Source organism: Citrus sinensis, chromosome 7 (assembly GCF_022201045.2).
Source record: "Citrus sinensis cultivar Valencia sweet orange chromosome 7, DVS_A1.0, whole genome shotgun sequence".
Taxonomy (NCBI): domain Eukaryota; kingdom Viridiplantae; phylum Streptophyta; class Magnoliopsida; order Sapindales; family Rutaceae; genus Citrus; species Citrus sinensis.
The window spans coordinates 9062233-9082326 of NC_068562.1; the positions used below are offsets into that span (position 1 = coordinate 9062233).

Below are 20094 nucleotides of genomic sequence, written 5' to 3' on the forward strand. Positions count from 1 at the left end.
TTGCAAAATAAATTCTTCAACTTTTCATGACTTAACAAGAATCGTTTGAAAATCTTATTTCAACTAATATGGTATTAAGAGAATATAACACTCTAGTAACAATATTTATTGATATGATTAATTTATTAATATATTATTTCCTTCCAACACCCACGAAATTATTTCCCCTTGGCCTCCTTCATTCTTCTTCATTTTTTCATCATTCTTAACTTTTTCTTATTTTAATCATAATTATAAAGCCCGCGATCAAGGGAAGTTTTGTCCAGAAAAGACAGTGATATATCTTAGATGCTAGATAAAAGAAGAAGGATGTCTTGTCTCTGGGGCAAGTTTCGTTTGTCTTGTCTTTAGGGCAAGTTTAGTAGAAAGTATTTTTTACTTGATATTCCTACTTTGTGATGGCCAACAATGAGAGACAATCGGATTTTAATATTAATAACGGATATGCCAGCATGTCCATTGACGACGAGGAGGATGATGGGCTGATTATTGCAGGAGAGGACATTGATGATGGGAACAAGGTCAACATCGATTACCGGTGTTGTTTGGTGGGCAGATTTTTGACAGATAAGGTGATTAATTTTGCTGCTATGAAAAACACAATGGCTTCTCTTTGGCGGCCAAGAAAGGGTGTCTGTATCAAGGATTTATCGCCTACGCTGTTTTTATTTCAATTTTTTCATGAAATTGATATAAATCGAGTACTGGAGACAGGACCGTGGACTTTTGACCAGCACATTCTACTGGTTAAAAGGCTAGATGAGAACGAACAGCCGCAGAATGTTCCCCTGTTTCTTGCAGATTTCTGGATTCAAATATACAACCTACCCATTGGTTTCATGTCTGAAAAAATTCTGAAGAATATCGGAGATTATGTTGGCATTTTCTTGGACTCCGATGAGCATAATTTCATGGGAGTTTGGAGAACCTATATGCGCATTCGGGCATCCATTGATGTGAGGAAGCCCCTTAAGCGTATGATGAAGCTTAAAAAGGAGGGTGGTGAATGGATCTGGATAGACTTTAAATATGAACGATTGAATATTTTCTGTTTCATCTGTGGTTTACTGGGGCACACAGAGAAACAATGTCCGAAGTTGTATGATTGTCCGTCGAGTGAGATTGTGAAGGTTTATGGTCACTGGCTGAAAGCGCCGAGCAGGAGGAGCCTGATGAATTCCGGGGAAAAGTGGCTGAGATCAACGATGCCGGAAGAGAATAATAATGGAAAAGGAAACAGCGAGAAGTTTGCTGGTGCAATGGCGGTTGATTTGGTTATTAACGCAAATTCTGGAGCTAATATGCGTAACATAAGGGATTATAGTATCAATGCGGGGATTGAGGGGATCAATAAGGAAAGCAACAGCTTGATAACAATCGGGAGACATTTGCATATCAATGAAAAGTCAACAATGGGAATCATTAATGATTTGAGCGAGGAAAAGATTCTTGACGAGGAACGGGAAGCTAGACTAATTGTTAATGAGTCAAAGAGAAGAAGATCTCAAGGTGGGCTTCGAAGTTCTGTGGGCTTTGAGGATACGGTAGCTTCTCCGGAGATGGATATTTCTGTGGAAGGAAAAAATGGGCAATCGGTGGGACTTGTGATCAAGGCCCACCGAGAACAATGAGTGTGTTAAGTTGGAACTGCCGTGGGCTAGGCCACCCACAGACAGTTCAAGTCTTGATTGAGTTGGTCAGATGTAAAAAACCTACTATTATTTTTCTCATGGAAACGTTGTGTGGTAAGGATAAATTAGAGAGTGTCAAGAGGAAGATGGGGTTTAATGGGCTTTTTGTGGTTGATCGCGTGGGCCGTAGTGGGGGGCTTGCTCTTCTTTGGGATGCCAATACAAATGTCTCTTTATTGAGTTATGCGAGGAATTTCATTGATGTTCATGTGGAGGTAGCTGGGTTGGGGGATTGGAGGCTAACTGGTTTCTACGGTTTCCCTGAATCGAGTCGTCGTCGTCAATCTTGGGATTTACTTCGATTTCTTTCTTCTTCCTCAACTACCCCATGGGTTTGTCTTGGGGATTTTAACGATTTATTGGCAGCAAGTGAGAAAAAATGTAGACTTGAGCATCCTCAGTGGAAATTGCAGGGATTTAAGAAGGCTATTTCTGATAGTGGATTGTTGGATGTTGAGATGGAAGGATATCAATTTACTTGGGAGAGATCCCGAGGATCAGTGGATTGGGTGGAAGAGAGGCTGGATAGAGTCCTAGCCTCAGCTGAATGGCTTCATCGTTTTGCTCGGGTTAAAGTTATGAGCTTGGAGGCCTCTTGTTCTGACCACTTACCTATTTTCATGGATCCGAATCCTATTAATACTACCAGTAGGCATAAGCGATTCCGTTTTGAGAATTTGTGGCTGCGAGAACGGGATTGTGTTGAGGTTATTACAAATAGCTGGAACTCTTCTTCGGGTTGTTCCATCCAGCAAAAGATTGCGCGGTGTGGTGCTGACTTGTTCCAGTGGGGGGGTCATTTAGCTCGTGATTTTCGTAAGCGTATCTCTGATTGTAAATGTCTTATGGCTCGGTTAAGGGGGCGGCGTGACCAAGGGAGTGTGGAGGAGTTTGTGGAGGCCAGGAATCGGTATAATGCTCTCCTCCATAGTCATGAAGTCTTCTGGAAGCAGAGAGCAAAATCCCTTTGGCTTAAAGAGGGAGATAGGAATTCACGGTTTTTTCATGCTACGGCTTCAGCAAGGAAGCGTAGGAACTCTATTGAAAGATTGCGAAATAGACAAGGAATTTGGAGCTCTAATCAGGAGGAGATTGATGGGATGATTGTGGATTATTTCAGCACATTATTTCAGACTGAAGGTTGCAGTAGTGAGGAGGTTTTAAGATGTGTAGAGAAGAACATCACCGAGGATCAGAACATGATGCTCTTAGCTCCATTCTCAGCTGTTGAAGTTAAAGATGCCTTGTTTGATATGCATCCGGAAAAATCTCCAGGGCCTGATGGTATGAATCCTGCCTTTTATAAAAAATTTTGGAATATTGTTGGTGAGGATGTGGTGCAAGCTTGCTTGAACTTTATTAATAGGTGTTCCTTTCCGGTGGGACTTAATGATACATCTATTATTTTGATTCCGAAAAAGCAGCAGCCTGAGACCTTAGCTGATATGCGGCCCATTGCGCTGTGTGTTGTGCAAATTTTAATGTACTCGCAAGCGCACGAATCTATTGTAGTATAGATCTATGGTGACGAGTGTCGATCCCACGAGGAGGTGGATTTTAATTGTGTAGAATTAATTTTGTAAATGGGTTGTTGGATTTATGGTGGAAATGATTTGGTATATGCTAAAACTTAAATTAAAATGGCGAGAATAAATTCTAAAATTGGAATTGCAATGGCGAGAATAAATTGAAGATAATTCTATTGAAATGACGTACTTGGGTATCTGGATCCGTATCAACATGCATCATGGGCTAAATAATCCGTATTAATGCCAATTAAATCATGAGGGGGGAATCCACACCTCATGAACCACGCTCTAATCAATATGGTGCTAAGGGCTTATCGTGCCAAATAATAATAACCTTGTACCAGAGGGCCGGTGAAACCAAGGCGGTACTAGACAAGATTAGTATTATTTGTCGACGAGAAGTCAAAACATCCACAAAAACTAGAGGGGAAGAGAAAATAAATTTACCAAATAAAGCCCATGACACATGTTGAGACTTCACCTTCAACCCAAGCTTGAAAGAAAATTAGCCACTCATAATTGAACTAGGGGCAAAATGGGAATTTATTAAAATACGAAGAAAATACAAGATGGAGAGGGAATTACAGAAAACAGAGTCCAAAAATGGATTCAGAGATATCAAATTAGGGGGGGGAGGCCCCCTTTTTATAGATACATGGAGTAAATCATGGCCATCGGATTAAAAACAGTTTGGACGCTCAGGATTGCGCCACGTCATCAGTCAACAGTCCACGTTTGACCACGCGGATGAACAGTAACACGGTTTGACCCGACTTTGAACAGTAACGCGGTTTGACCCGGATGAACAGTAACGCGGTTTGGTTGAAAATAATCCTGTGTGATGCATGCACCGTACGCGAGATTTTTCGTCCACTGATATGCTGCCACGTCACCATCAACAGTACATAAGAATTTTAGTCCAACAGGATCGTGACACCTCATCAGTCAATGCCACATCATCGGTCAATGCCACGTCATCATCCGTCTATGTGAACAGTGTCGTGAACAGTAACGTATACAGTACCGTACACGTGAATAGTGCCATTTTTCCTTTTATGCTCCTCCTAAGGTTTTCGACCGTCCTGAGTTCAAAAGTGATGTCCGTTTTGCCGTCTGATCTCTCCTTTATTGTGAAATGACTATAATGCCCCTAAAATACATAAAATACTTAATTAAAATAAAACACATGTAATTAAATCACAAGAAGGTTAAATATATAAAAGTAAGGGTTGTTAGTAAGACTTAAAATGTAAAATGACGGTTTTCTCCTTTATAAATATGCATTTTCTAATACTCAACACACCCCCCAACCAGCTTATTGCTAGTCCCTAGCAAATAAAGCGAAAACAAAATTCAAATTCAAAATAATTTTTTTTTTTTGTTTTAATAGAAACACTCGTATTTATTCCATCAGATTGATGATAACACTCAAATAAAAGTATAAGCATTATCTCCAGTCTAAAGCAACATCACACCCACATCAACCATCCACATGAATTAGCCCAGTAGACTTTGTTTTAGCTACTCTCAAGAATGACATGTCAAACCCCAAAATCTCACTGGAAGTAGTGACACTCTCACAAATAAATTAATCCCAATAAAAATAGTCACTCCAATGAATGGTAATTGAGAGAGAAAATAATAAAGAAGTGATATCACATGCTCTCACCAAGATGAAATAAATATGCCCTTAGCTTAGAAATAATACGATCTCAAGTCAAATAAAATGTTAGTCAACCCACTTTATTTATCTTTTTTTTTTTTTTTATGCATCACTACATCTTTTTAGCCCATATAACTAGCTTCTACTTCAAACTATAGTTCCCTAAAATCAAGAAGGACTTTTATTAGGATGAAACGTAGGCTAGGGACATGGCTAACAAAGAAGGAAAATAAGGAAAACAAAGTGTATGTTTGAGAAAAATGCAGAGAAAATTTTTTTTTTTTTTTTTGGAAGTTGCAAGGTGGATTTCACCTATTTTTATTCTTTTGAAACAACAACTTTTGTTTTTGTTTTTTGTTTTTTTTTTTTTTTTTTGGCATAACTTCACTGAACAACATAATTATTTACATTTTCTCAAACATAAATAGGTGATGGAACTTATAAGACATCGGGTAATACTCCAAATCGGAGTGGGTCAAGATGATAAGTTGACAAAGAAAATGTTTTTTTTTTTTTTTTTTTTTTTTTTTTTTTTTTAAAGGCTCAAAAGGGTTAACTATGGATATTTAATAAAAGGGATGGCTAGAAAGGCTCAAACGGATCAAAGATGGCCTTTCCATCGTCTTTTAGAGCTCTGAATAACCTTCCATATCTACTAGTTAGATGAGCCTCCAAATGTAGCAACACACTCTTTTTTCTTTTTTTTTTTATTTTACAAATTTTTTTTTTTTTTTAGGGTTAACTCAAAAGTAATTTAGAGATCGTGTATAAAATAATAAACTACTAAGCTGTATAAAGAGTGGGCAAAAGGGTTATTCTCCAAGAAAAATAATAGGCTCAAAAACTCACTTGGTACTTATTATGACATGTTCATTCCTTCAAGCAACTCATATATGTCTCCGACATCAACATGTAGAGTAGCAAACATAATGTAACATCACTTAAGACCAAAGATAATACAAATACTAAAATTTAAAATTAATCATGTCACCCAATGTTAAAACAAATCACACAAAATTTTTTTTTTTTTTTAAACAACATTCTACCCCCCAACCTATTCTAAACATGAAAGGAAAATATGCATGCAGAAATGTGAAAATGATGCATAAAAACTAATTAGAAAAGTTACACGTAAAATGATAGAAAACGAAAATGATTTTTTTTTTTTTAAAGAAGATGCGTTTCTAGAGGAACTACACTCCATATTCAGCCATCTTCGACTCAAAAGTTGGAAAATGTATATTTATAGAGGAGAAATTAAAAAGAAGAAAAATAAACATAAACACATAATAAAGAAAAAGAAAATGTCTGAATTTTTTTTTTTTTTTATAAACGATGAAGATGCGTTTCTAGAGTCACTACACTCCATATTCAGCCATCTTCAACACAAAAAGTTAGCAACAGTTAGTTTCTACAACAAAAATTAGTAAAAACTTAACCAAAATTCTACAATTGTCGACTATTCCCTCCCCCCAACCAGAACGAAACATTGTCCTCAATGTTTGAAAGGAAAGAAGTAGAGTTTAGAAGACATCACCTGGGTGGTGCAACACAGAAGAAAATATTTATAGGCGGAGAGTTAAATCTAATTTGTACTTCTTACTGCTGCTACTGTTACCATCATTATTTGGACGCTCCAACACGAAGGTCCAGGGGTCTGGCTCCGGTCTATAAGCTTGTAACAGATCAAGTAGCTCATTAGCAGTGTGAGCACAAATAAAAAGTTTTTTCACATTAGCGGGAATGAAATAGTTTTTTATTGCATGGTTAAGAAATGCGATAAAGCCATCATAAAAGTTATTGACATTTAACAAACCGATGGGTTTTTGGTGGATGTGCAGATGGGCCCAAGATGCTAGTGTCATAAGTGCCTCTAGTGTTGCAAGATCTCCTGGAAGGAAAATAAAAGCATCAGCATGATTAAGCATTTCAGTTATTCTTTCTTGCATACCTGAGACGACTAACTCTTCTCCAGTTGATGAGTCAGACGAACTGCCCAATGGTTTTAGGACTCTTGGGATGATGCCTAACACTTGACTTCCTCTGATAAAAGCTGCTTCTGAGACCATTTTTGATAACCCTCGGTTACCTCCTCCATACACCAAATGTAATTTTCTCGCTGCTATGCTTCGACCAAGATCTATAGCTGCCTCAACGAACTCTTTATGTTTGCCATAGGTAAATCCAGAAAGCACACAAATGTTCTTGAATTGTCTATTGGGAGTAGCTGCCATTGTGATACTTCTCGAAAACAATTTGTGAGTGCTTGACAAAAAGGAAATCACATTTAAGAATCTTGGTGACAGTGGATCACAGTTATGTATGAGGTAACATGTCAGTGTCAAATAACGCGTAAAGCACGTGGCTCGCTAGTCAAAAAGGAAACAGTAAAAGGGAAAAAGAAAACAGTAATAAGGAAAAAGCAAACAGTAATAAAATTTTTAAAGACAATAATGCACACAATAAAACAATAGTGAAATAAAATAACAGTAAAGTAAAAGGATATTTACAGGTAGTTGCGACTGTGGCTCACATCTTCCTCTGGTTTTACGTCCAGAAACGGCTTGAACGCCCTCTATGGGTCGAGGATAGGCTTCCTATCCAGTTTTCTTATAAACTGGCAAACAGGGTCGTTTATAGTCAGATTCCCGAGACTATATCGTGCATGCTCTTTCTGGAATAATGGCCATAACTGGAGAATCGCTCCTTGCACATATCCACTGGGATGCGTTTCAAGAGACAAAAGGATATCATCCAATGACTCCTTATTCAAGCCATCCCTAATGAATTGAATCTTATCTTCCCTGTTATCAGACACCATTCCTAAAGAACATGGGTTTTTATTGCAACTCATTCTGGCACACTTATGACAAGCAACAGAAATTCTTCGAGCTCGTCGTTTTCTTGCATAATTTCCTTTACCACAACCAGGCATGTATGCAATAAATTTTGGAGGTAACTCACCTGCCGATCGTACTTTAGCCTCGATTAACCAACGGATGTCAGCAGGTATGTTATTCCTCATGAGTAATCGCATGCGTTCGGACCGAGCTTTATAGATCGTAAGGAGGGCATTCTGAGGAAGTGAAGGGAATCGCTTGTGAAGTTTCGCTAGAATCTCGTTTTTGTCCATACCTTCGCCTCAGAATATCAGTTATTATGGGAAACTGAAGTAACCGACTTGATTGTCACGGAGTACCGTTATCCGCCACTTCACCGGGGTAATAAACTAAAGCACACAAATAGAAAAACAAATTAAAACACACAAAGAAAATTAAAATCGTCCTCTTATTGAATTTACCTCAAGCTCCAACTGGATGTCGTAAACACTTCTCTCAATGTCTCTGAGTTGGCTTTCTAAACCCTCAACATAGGCTACTAACTCTGGTGGTTGTAGAGCCCAAATGCGTTGTGTTTTACAAAATTGAATCTGCCTTTTGAGATGAGTTTTGACACGTTGAAGTGGTTTAAGAATGTTCAGGAGGAACGGTCTAAGTATGAGACTCATGATTAAAAATGATAAGAGAAAACTTAATGGTGAAATAAACACACTTATGCAAAAACAATTTCAATTAGCAAAAGAATAATATAAAGAACGAAAACAAAATCAAATCAACGAAAAGAAAGAAAAAAAATCAATTCAAATCTGGTGGGTCACTCAAATTTATTTCGGTGTCTTCTCCACGTGGTTGGTATTCTAGATATGGCTTTAATCTTTGACCATTAACTTTAAACGTGACACCGTTCTTTGGGTCCTTAATTTCAATTGCCCCATGTGGAAAAACAGTATGAACAATAAAGGGACCAGACCAACGAGAGCGTAACTTACCTGGGAATAGGTGCAAGCGAGAATTGAATAAAAGCACTTTCTGACCTGGAGTGAACGATTTTCTCATAACGTGCTTGTCATGGAAGACTTTCATTCGTTGCTTGTAAATCTTGGCATTTTCGTATGCATCATTGCGAATTTCTTCAAGTTCTGCCAGTTGTAATCTTCTTTCTGAGTTGGCTTGCTGCATGTCAAAATTGAATTTCTTGATGGCCCAATACGCACGATGCTCGAGTTCCACAGGTAGGTGGCAAGCTTTTCCATACACTAGCCTGTAGGGTGACATCCCAATCGGGGTCTTGAAAGCCGTTCTATATGCCCATAAGGCATCATCAAGTCTTAATGACCAATCTTTTCTGTCCGGCCTCACCGTCTTTTCTAATATGTGCTTTATTTCTCGATTGGAGATCTCAACTTGGCCACTGGTTTGCGGATGATACGGGGTCGCCACTTTGTGTGTGATTGAATACTTTGTCAAAAGTGCTTTGAATGCTTTGTTACAAAAGTGGGCACCACCATCACTGATTATTGCTCGAGGGAATCCAAAGCGTGAGACAATGTTGTTTTTCAAAAATCCTATCACCACCTTGTGATCATTGGTTCTACATGGAATTGCTTCTACCCATTTTGAGACGTAGTCAACACCAACCAATATGTATTGATGGCCAAAAGAAGGGGGAAAGGGTCCCATGAAGTCGATACCCCATACGTCAAAAATCTCAACCACTAAAATTGGATTTAGTGGCATCATGTTCCTTCGTGTAATGCTCCCCATTCGTTGACACCTATCACATGAAGAACAAAAAGTGTAAGCGTCTCGAAATAGTGTTGGCCAATAGAAACCACATTGTAAAACTTTAGTCGCTGTTTTCTTAGCACTGAAATGGCCTCCACAAGCTTGTTCATGGCAGAATGAAAGGATATTCTGAATTTCATTTTCTGGGACACATCGTCTAACAATTTGGTCTGCACAATACTTGAACAAATACGGGTCATCCCAAAAGAAATTCTTTATTTCCGCAAAGAATTTGATCTTGTCTTGCTTAGTCCAATGCTCTGGAAGTTTACCTGTAACAAGATAATTAACTATATCAGCATACCAAGGTAATACTTCCACACTCATTAATTGTTCATCTGGAAATGACTCATTTAATATTAATGGCTCTGTAATTGTGTCAAAGTGAAGACGAGAGAGGTGGTCCGCCACAACATTTTCTGTCCCTTTCTTATCTTTGAATTCCAAGTCAAACTCCTGCAAAAGTAACACCCAACGAATTAGTCTGGCTTTTGCATCTTTCTTTGTGAGAAGATATTTAAGAGCAGCATGATCTGTGAATATAATTATTTTACAACCAATGAGATAAGATCGAAATTTTTCTAATGCAAACACTACTGCTAGCATTTCTTTTTCAGTAGTTGAATAGTTCAACTGTGCATCATTTAATGTCATACTAGCATAGTAAATAACATGGGGAATTCGATCAACTCTTTGTCCTAATACTGCTCCTATTGCATAATCAGATGCATCACACATTAGCTCAAATGGTAAGCTCCAGTTTGGGGCCTGAATGATGGGTGATGATGTCAACAAATGCTTTAATTTTTCAAATGCCACAAGACATGAATTATTAAAGACAAAAGGTGCATCCTTAGCAAGTAAATTGCATAAGGGTCTAGAAACTTTGCTAAAATCTTTAATGAAACGTCTATAAAAACCAGCATGCCCAAGGAAAGATCTTACTTCTCTGATTGTTTTAGGTAGAGGAAGATTAGAAATGAGATCCACCTTGGCTTTGTCAACCTCAATACCTTTGCTCGAAATGATGTGACCGAGAACAATACCTTGTTTTACCATAAAATGGCATTTCTCCCAATTTAAGATCAAGTTCTTCTCGATACATCTCTGCAGAACTAGTGTTAGATGATGTAAACATTGATCAAATGAGTCACCAAAGACAGAAAAATCATCCATAAAGACTTCAAGGAATCGTTCAACCATATCAGAAAAAATGCTCAACATGCATCGTTGAAATGTAGCAGGTGCATTACATAATCCAAATGGCATTCTCCTATATGCAAATGTGCCAAAAGGGCAAGTGAAAGTAGTTTTCTCTTGATCTTTTGGTGCTATGGGAATCTGATTATATCCTGAGTAACCATCTAGAAAGCAGTAAAATTCATGGCCTGCTAATCTATCAAGCATTTGATCAATAAATGGTAAAGGAAAATGGTCTTTACGTGTGACAGAATTCAATTTTCTATAATCAATGCATACACGCCATCCTGTAGTCACTCTAGTGGGTATCAATTCATTATCAGCATTGGTAACTACTGTGACTCCTGACTTTTTGGGGACAACTTGTACAGGACTGACCCATGAACTATCAGAAATGGGGTAAATGATACCTGCATCTAATAGCTTAAGGACTTCAGTTCTAACAACTTCTTTCATGTTAGGATTTAACCGACGTTGCATCTCCCTAGTAGTTTTAGCATTTTCATCAAGGTGAATGTAATGCATGCAGTCTACTGGATTTATACCTTTGATGTCTGCTATGGTCCATCCTAATGCTCCTTTGTGCTCTTTTAAAACATCCAACAACTTACCTTTTTGTTCGTCATTGAGGGATGATGAGATGATTACCGGTAGAGTACTTTCTTCTCCCAAAAATGCATATTCCAATGTGTTGGGTAATGGTTTGAGCTCGAGTTTCGGTGGTGATTCTGATGATGGGATGAGTTTCTTCTCTGATGGTGCTAGTTGTTCAACTCTTGACTTCCATTTATTAGTGTCCATAGATGGTGCTGAGTCAAGCAGGGCGTTGACCTCATCAACCGATCTGTCAATATCAAAATCAAAACCAAAGTGAGTTAAACATGTTTGTAAAGGATCATCACTAAGGTTTGAAACAAAAGTATCATCAACTAATGCTTCAATTAAATCCACATCAACAATTCCATCATCTGCATTGTGAGGTTGTTTGGCAATATTGAAGATGTTCAGCTCCATAGTCATGTTGCCGAAAGACAACTGCATATTTCCAGTCCTGCATTGAATGTGAGCATCTGCAGTTGCCAAGAAAGGTCGGCCTAGAATAATGGGGATGTGCTTCCTTGAATCCTGTATTGGTTGAGTGTCAATTACAATGAAATCAACAGGAAAATAAAACTTGTCTACCTGGATAAGCACGTCCTCCACAATACCACGAGGTATTTTCGTGGACCGATCTGCAAGCTGTAACACCACTGGAGTTGGGTGTAATTCTCCCAGTCCAAGTTTCACAAACACAGAGTAAGGCAACAAATTTACACTAGCTCCTAAATCCAACAAAGCATTCTCAATTGTGTGGTTCCCTATACTACATGAGATAGTGGGGGAGCCAGGGTCTTTGCATTTTAAAGGAATTTTATGTTGGAGTATAGAACTAACGTTTTCTGTTAAAAATGCCTTCTTTTGAACATGCATATTTCTCTTTTTAGTACAAAGGTCTTTAAGAAACTTGGCATAAGATGGAACTTGTTTAATAGCATCAAGCAAAGGGATATTAACACTTACCTGTTTGAAGATTTCGAGAATCTCACCTGTGGATTTTTCCTTCTTTCCTTTCGCTAACCTTTGAGGAAATGGAGCTTTCGGAACGTATTCTCGTGGGTTGGTTTCTTCTTTCTCCTCCGGTGATGAGTCTTTAACATTCACAGGTACAATTTGATTTTCTTTGGTTACCGGCATCTCCACTTTGTTGTCGACTTCTTTTCCTTTTCGCAAGGTCATAACTGCTTTGACCTCTCCATGCTGCTGTGGTGAACTGGTACTTGCTTCATGTACTCCTTTAGGATTAGGCACTGGTTGACTTGGAAACTTGCCTTTCTCAACAGTCATTGCCAAGGTCTGAACTGAAGAAGCAAGTTGTCCCACCATCTTCTCAAGGCTTGAAACTGATTGGGCTTGTGAGTTGAAGCCCGCTCTCAACTCATTTCGTAGTCCATCAATGGTGCGGTTCTGTTGCTCAATCGTGGAGTGAGTAACATTCCTAAAATTCTGGAATGCATCCTCCCATGGTCTAGGTTGAGAGTGGTTCTGGTTCTGATTGAATGGTCTAAATGGGGGCTGAGAGGCTTGAGGATTTTGAGAAATTTGTTGCATTGGTGGAGCTGGAGCTGCTGGTCCATTCTGTTGGAATCCTTGAGACCATGAAAAATTGGGGTGATCTCTCCATCCAGGGTTATATGTGTTGGAGTATGGGTTGTAATTTGATGGCTTTCTCATTACACCTATGGCATTGGCTTGATCTGAGTATGAGTCATGGTCATGTGGTTCTGTTGATTTAGCAGTCGATAATGATGCTATTTGTCGAGCAAGACCTTCAACCATCTCCTTGACTTCTTTGATTCCCGAAGTTGACTCACCAATGTGAACCTCATTCACTCCTTTAATCCTTCTAGTATTCCTGAGTGATCGACTCCGTTGTTGGGAATTGTCCGCTTGTCGCTGGAAAAACTCCCAAATTTCTGATGCACTTTTTGACATTAGCTCTCCTCCACTTGTTGCCATTAGCCATTCTTGCACATTTGGTAGTAATCCCTCCAAAAAGTATTGGCATTGATGCCATTTCTCGTACCCATGATGTGGACACTTCAAGAGTAGCCCATTGAATCGCTCCCATGTTTCGAAAAATTGCTCGTCCTCTCTCTGGGTAAACTCCGAGATTTCCCTGCGAATAGCGTTGGTTTTATGCACTGGGAAATATTTATTCAAAAATTTCGTTACCATTTGTTCCCATGATGAAATGCTATTAGCAGGTAAAGTATTTAACCATGAACGAGCTCTATCTTTTAAAGAAAATGGGAATAGTCTAAGTTTAACATCATCATCTGAAAAATTCTCATATTTGAATGTTTGACAAATGGCATGAAAATCATTCAAATGATTATATGGATCCTCATTTTCTAGGCCATAAAATGTAGGGAGACAATTTAACACACTAGGTTTTAATTCAAAACTCCTAGCAGCTACATTTGGGTATCTTATGCATGACGTGCTCAAATTAGCTAAGGGACTAAAATAGTCCTTAAATGGCCTCTCCTGTGGTGCTTGTAAATCCATTTTATTTTTAACGTGTTTGTGTGTGCGAAGTGTTTTTTCTAATTCAAGGTCTATAGGTTCAAGATTAGGTAATAATGACCTACGACCATGCATGCAAAATAAATAAAATAAAAATAAAGATGCAAACAAAACAAAAAATAAAGATGGGAACAAAACAAATAAAAATAAAGAAGAGTGAGAAATTACGATACTAACCTTATTGCGCTATTACAACCTTTCTATAAAAATACACAAAAATAAATACGTGAAAGAAATTAACTAAAAATTAAATTAATAAGATAAACAAAAAAAAATTACAAAGAAAAATAAATGGAAAATTAAATTACAGAATTTTAAAGAAGAGAAAAAGAAAAGAAATACTAACCTTTAAATGTAGATTCACTTTTTTTTTTAATAATAAAAAAAAATACAAGAAAACAAATAAAAGAAATTATTCACAAAAATTAATTCTATGAATTAAAATTACTTACCTCCCCGGCAACGGCGCCAAAAACTTGTTGTGCAAATTTTAATGTACTCGCAAGCGCACGAATCTATTGTAGTATAGATCTATGGTGACGAGTGTCGATCCCACGAGGAGGTGGATTTTAATTGTGTAGAATTAATTTTGTAAATGGGTTGTTGGATTTATGGTGGAAATGATTTGGTATATGCTAAAACTTAAATTAAAATGGCGAGAATAAATTCTAAAATTGGAATTGCAATGGCGAGAATAAATTGAAGATAATTCTATTGAAATGACGTACTTGGGTATCTGGATCCGTATCAACATGCATCATGGGCTAAATAATCCGTATTAATGCCAATTAAATCATGAGGGGGGAATCCACACCTCATGAACCACGCTCTAATCAATATGGTGCTAAGGGCTTATCGTGCCAAATAATAATAACCTTGTACCAGAGGGCCGGTGAAACCAAGGCGGTACTAGACAAGATTAGTATTATTTGTCGACGAGAAGTCAAAACATCCACAAAAACTAGAGGGGAAGAGAAAATAAATTTACCAAATAAAGCCCATGACACATGTTGAGACTTCACCTTCAACCCAAGCTTGAAAGAAAATTAGCCACTCATAATTGAACTAGGGGCAAAATGGGAATTTATTAAAATACGAAGAAAATACAAGATGGAGAGGGAATTACAGAAAACAGAGTCCAAAAATGGATTCAGAGATATCAAATTAGGGGGGGGAGGCCCCCTTTTTATAGATACATGGAGTAAATCATGGCCATCGGATTAAAAACAGTTTGGACGCTCAGGATTGCGCCACGTCATCAGTCAACAGTCCACGTTTGACCACGCGGATGAACAGTAACACGGTTTGACCCGACTTTGAACAGTAACGCGGTTTGACCCGGATGAACAGTAACGCGGTTTGGTTGAAAATAATCCTGTGTGATGCATGCACCGTACGCGAGATTTTTCGTCCACTGATATGCTGCCACGTCACCATCAACAGTACATAAGAATTTTAGTCCAACAGGATCGTGACACCTCATCAGTCAATGCCACATCATCGGTCAATGCCACGTCATCATCCGTCTATGTGAACAGTGTCGTGAACAGTAACGTATACAGTACCGTACACGTGAATAGTGCCATTTTTCCTTTTATGCTCCTCCTAAGGTTTTCGACCGTCCTGAGTTCAAAAGTGATGTCCGTTTTGCCGTCTGATCTCTCCTTTATTGTGAAATGACTATAATGCCCCTAAAATACATAAAATACTTAATTAAAATAAAACACATGTAATTAAATCACAAGAAGGTTAAATATATAAAAGTAAGGGTTGTTAGTAAGACTTAAAATGTAAAATGACGGTTTTCTCCTTTATAAATATGCATTTTCTAATACTCAACACTGTGTAATGTTCTGTACAAGATCATATCTAAAATGCTTGCTAATAGAATGAGGGCAGTGCTTGCTTCGGTTGTCTCCGAGGCCCAAAGTGCTTTTATTCCCGGCAGAGCAATCACCGACAATATAATTATCTCGGTCGAAATCCTCCATTTTTTGAAGAGAAAGAGACAAGGGAAGCATGGCTGTGCGGCCCTTAAAATAGATATGTCTAAGGCATATGACCGTATCGAGTGGAAGTTTCTCCAAGCTATAATGCTAAAAATGGGGTTTGCGGAAAATGGGTGGATTTGATAATGCTTTGTGTTTCAACAGCGCAATACAACGTGCTTCGTAATGGTAAGGAAGTGGGGCCGATTATTCCTAGCAGAGGACTACGCCAAGGTGATCCGTTATCCTCGTACTTGTTCATTTTGTGTGCTGAAGGGTTGAGCTCCCTGATTCGAGTAAATGAAAAGGCTGGTTTGATTCATGGTGTGAAGGTGGCTAGAAGTGCTCCAATGGTGTCCCATTTATTTTTTGCCGATGATTCCTTTCTGTTTTTCCGAGCAAACCAGCAGGAAGCAGTGCTAATGCGGAATATTCTAGCTTCATATAGTCGTGCTTCTGGGCAAAAAGTAAATTTCAATAAATCTTCGATTTCGTTTAGTGCTAATGTGCTTGCTGATGTTGCTAGTCAGGTATGTGGGGTGTTGGCTGTTAATGTTACCTCTGATCATGGGGCTTACCTGGGACTTCCTTCCTGCATTGGACGAAATAAGAGGGCCGTATTTCAGAGCATTCGAGACAAAGTCTGGCAAAAGCTGCAAGTATGGAATATAAGGCTGTTATCTAGAGCCGGAAAAGAAGTTTTGCTGAAAACAGTGGCTCAAGCAATGCCTAACTATGTGATGAATGTCTACCTTCTTCCGCTTGATCTTTGCAAGGAGCTTAAGATTATGATGAATTCGTTTTGGTGGGGTGGTAAGCGTAATGGTGGGGGTGGAATTAATTGGATGAAGTGGGAACGCATGTGCAAACCGAAGGATTTTGGGGGGTTGGGTTTTAAGCAAATTCATATTTTCAATGTTGCAATGTTGGGTAAACAGGTGTGGAAACTGTTGACAAGCCCAACTTCTTTTGTTGCAAAGGTGCTTGAGGCTCGTTATTTCCCTCGATCCTCAATCTTTGATGCTAATTTGGGTTTTAACCCGAGCTTTATTTGGCGATCCATAATGGCTGCGAAGGAAGTGGTTATACGGGGTAGCAGAATTCAGATTGGAAGCGGGAAGCAGGTTCTTATTGGGAAAGATTCGTGGCTCCCTGACCTTGAGGATGGATTTACTACTTCTGAGCTGCCTAAGGAAATTGTGATGGCTCCAGTGTGCAGCTTGATGGTGGCTGATGAGCGTCGGTGGGATTTTGACGTTGTCACTGATTTATTTAATACCAGGGATAGAGACCTCATTCTGAAAATTCCCCTTAGTGTTCGTAGGGATCGTGATATGTGGCACTGGTTAGCTGATCCAGGGGGTGTTTTTTCAGTGCGTAGCTGTTATAAGCTGATGACTTATGATGCTAATACCTCTGCTTTGAGTTTCTGGCGACGGTTGTGGAAATTGGAGGTGCCGAGTAAAGTGAAGAATTTCCTTTGGCGTGCTGCTACGAATGTGCTACCTACGTATGATAATCTACTTCGGCGTAGAGTTCAGGTACTGCCTCTTTACGTTGTATGTAACACTTGTAATGAATCTATAATTCATATTTTGGTGGACTGTGGTTTTGCCAAAGCTTGCTGGATTGCTTCTCCGATAGGATATATTGGTCACATTTCTTCCTTTATGGAGTGGCTTGGCATTATATTTAACCGTTGTAGTAAAGAGGAGTGTGAGCTTACAGCTATGGTTTGCTGGAGGATTTGGGTTCAGCGTAATGATAAAGTTTGGAACAGCAGGTGTGGTCGGGTTTATCAAACTCTTAACTCAGCTGGTTACCTTCTTCACCAGTGGCAATATTGGAGGAAACAGATTCTGTTTGATGATGCATTTGGGAGTAGTTTGAGGCATGGGGCTGTGTGTTGGGAAAGACCTCATGATGGATGGTTTAAGTGTAACGTTGATGCTGCTGTGTTTTCATCTCAGTCGAAGATTAGCTTTGGTTGTGTGGTTCGCAACTTTGAGGGCAAGTTCTTGGCTGCAAAATGTGACTGTTTTGCTGGAAGTTTTGGGGCTAGAGAAGCAGAGGCGCTTGGTGTTAGAGAAGCTCTTAGCTGGTTGAAATGTTTGCACCTTCCTCGTGTGATTATTGAAGTGGACTGTCTGCAGGTTTTTAAGGCTTTAACTGAGAATCTTTCAAGTCCCAATGGCTTTGGCCTCATCATTGAGGAATGCCGTTTCTTAGCTCAGGAATTAGGAGAAGTGCAATTCTCTTTTGTCCGTCGATCTACGAACGTTGCTGCCCATAGAGTCGCTAGGGTGGGGGGTTCTTTGTCAGGTCCTAGCGAGTGGAGTGCTGTTCCACCTTGTTGGTTATTGAACAATTTGTAATCGAGTTTATTTAATGAATTTATCTTCAAAAAAAAAAATCATAATTATAAACATCTCTATCTTTTTTTTATATATATATCACTTGATCAAATTTCTTGATCTTAATTTTGTTTATACTTAACATTTTATGTATGATATACTCAATTATACTTATTTGTCATTATTGTTATTATTATAATAATGATGATGATGATGATGATGATGATGATGATGATGATAATAATAACAAGAACAACAAGAATAATATTAGCAGGTTTGATCAAACTTTTGAGCATACATAATTATACTCAGTTATCATTTAAATAATTAAAATTGATTACCAACATTTTTTGAATAGTAAGAATCCCAGTATAAATTTTGAAAATGCATAATAACTATCTCTTCAACAAAGTTAATAATTTTTTTAGTAAAGGTATAATCAGATTTATTTTTACAAAAACTCCATAATTTTGCCATACAAAATAAAGAATTGCATCTGAAATGACATTCAAATCAACAAACAAATCCAGAATTAAGCTCTTAACTCTATCAATCCACAATTAATTAATAGGTTAACTCTATCAAATAGAGATTTCAACCAATACTTTCATCTCAAGTAAAGTTAAGGAGAAAAACCTCACCAACAAAAGAAAAGAGAAAAAAGAAAAATTGTGAGCCTTAGCAGCCGAATTGCAATAGCTTCCACATCCATACTCTAAAATCTAAATATTTCAAGAGGAAACAACACGATCGAAAATAACATGGTAATTTATCTTTTGACTTGTATAATGCCCAATGACCTTGAAAAGAAAAAGAAATCATATCATGACAATAAAATATCAACTCCCACTAAAATTATATGGACCCTATGGCGTAGCTAAAATTGAATACGAGATTGAGGAAATTTTAAAAACATATAGGCTGAGTAATCAAGCTTATTTTTCTCTCTAAAATCTTAAGAATAAAGATTTATCTCAAGTCCAGCCAACAATGCATTTATTCTACATAAATAACGGAAAAGCCAATCTGCGTGGTTTGAAAATGAGGAAAAAAAAAATTACTCCAAAACCTAATTCTATTTGGATATCACCCGAATTTTAGAGGATGCGATAGTTACGAAATTATATTCTGACTCTAGCAACTTGTAACTCTAATAATAATAATAATAATAATGATAATGATAGTAATGACTAATAATGATAGCTATTAATTCATTAATCATGATAACACTAACAACTCGAGATCAAATATTAATAACACATATATAAATGTCTATTACAACTATAAATAGAAATTGCTGTGGCATGAAAATGGTAATTAAATGTAAACATAAAAATAATATAGCACAACGGAATAAATCCGATATGCTATATTCAATAGGTTACTTAATTTCACATAAGTTTTGCATGAAATAATTCACATAAGATTATTTGTGAGTATTATTCAAATATGTAGATATTTCATAGTGTCCTTATACAATGATCTATTTGTACTATTAATATATTAGTTGGTAGTACTAATAATATTTTACTGGGAATTTGTGGCTTGGCGTTGTGAATAATTTATTTATTTAAGAACTATCCAATAGTTGGAAGGAAAATTATTTTACTTTCTATATTGGCGATTAGGGATTTCCTCAACATGCAGTATGGGATTTTTTTCTTTTAAATATTTGAGAGTAATATGATTTAGTTTGGGTCTAGACATTCGAATTGCATTGTAATATTATATAATTAATAAAAAAATTATAAATAATTTTTAATAAAAAATTTATAATGACATATTAAAAATAATAATATTAATTTATGGCGTACTTTAACATAAATATTATTCTCACTAGCGTAGAAGTTACATAATTTGAACATATTTTACATGCAAAGTTGAAGGGAAAGTTTGATAGTTTCTAATTTGAATCCAT

General features: G+C 37.6%; 1 protein-coding gene and 1 non-coding gene across 2 annotated transcripts; both read left to right on the forward strand.

Annotated features, from left to right (window-relative positions):
• The first annotated feature begins 1777 nt into the window (after nt 1-1777).
• On the forward strand, nt 1778-18197 carry LOC127898754 (uncharacterized). The gene is made up of 2 exons (XM_052431242.1): nt 1778-2975; nt 15988-18197. Exons 1-2 carry the CDS (start codon nt 1778-1780, stop codon nt 18195-18197), a joined length of 3408 nt encoding a protein of 1135 aa, XP_052287202.1.
• Nucleotides 13329-13432, forward strand: LOC127898997 (small nucleolar RNA R71). The gene has a single exon (XR_008050765.1). It is a non-coding gene; the product is annotated as a small nucleolar RNA R71 (small nucleolar RNA).
• Nucleotides 18198-20094: the final 1897 nt, after the last annotated feature.

Coding starts and splice junctions, on each gene's coding strand:
- LOC127898754 (XM_052431242.1), top strand. CDS start 1,778: ATGGGGTTTAATGGGCTTTTTGTGGTTGATCGCGTGGGCCGTAGTGGG. Junction 2,976..15,987: donor AAAATCTCCAGGGCCTGATG/GTATGAATCCTG, acceptor GTGTTTCAACAG/CGCAATACAACGTGCTTCGT.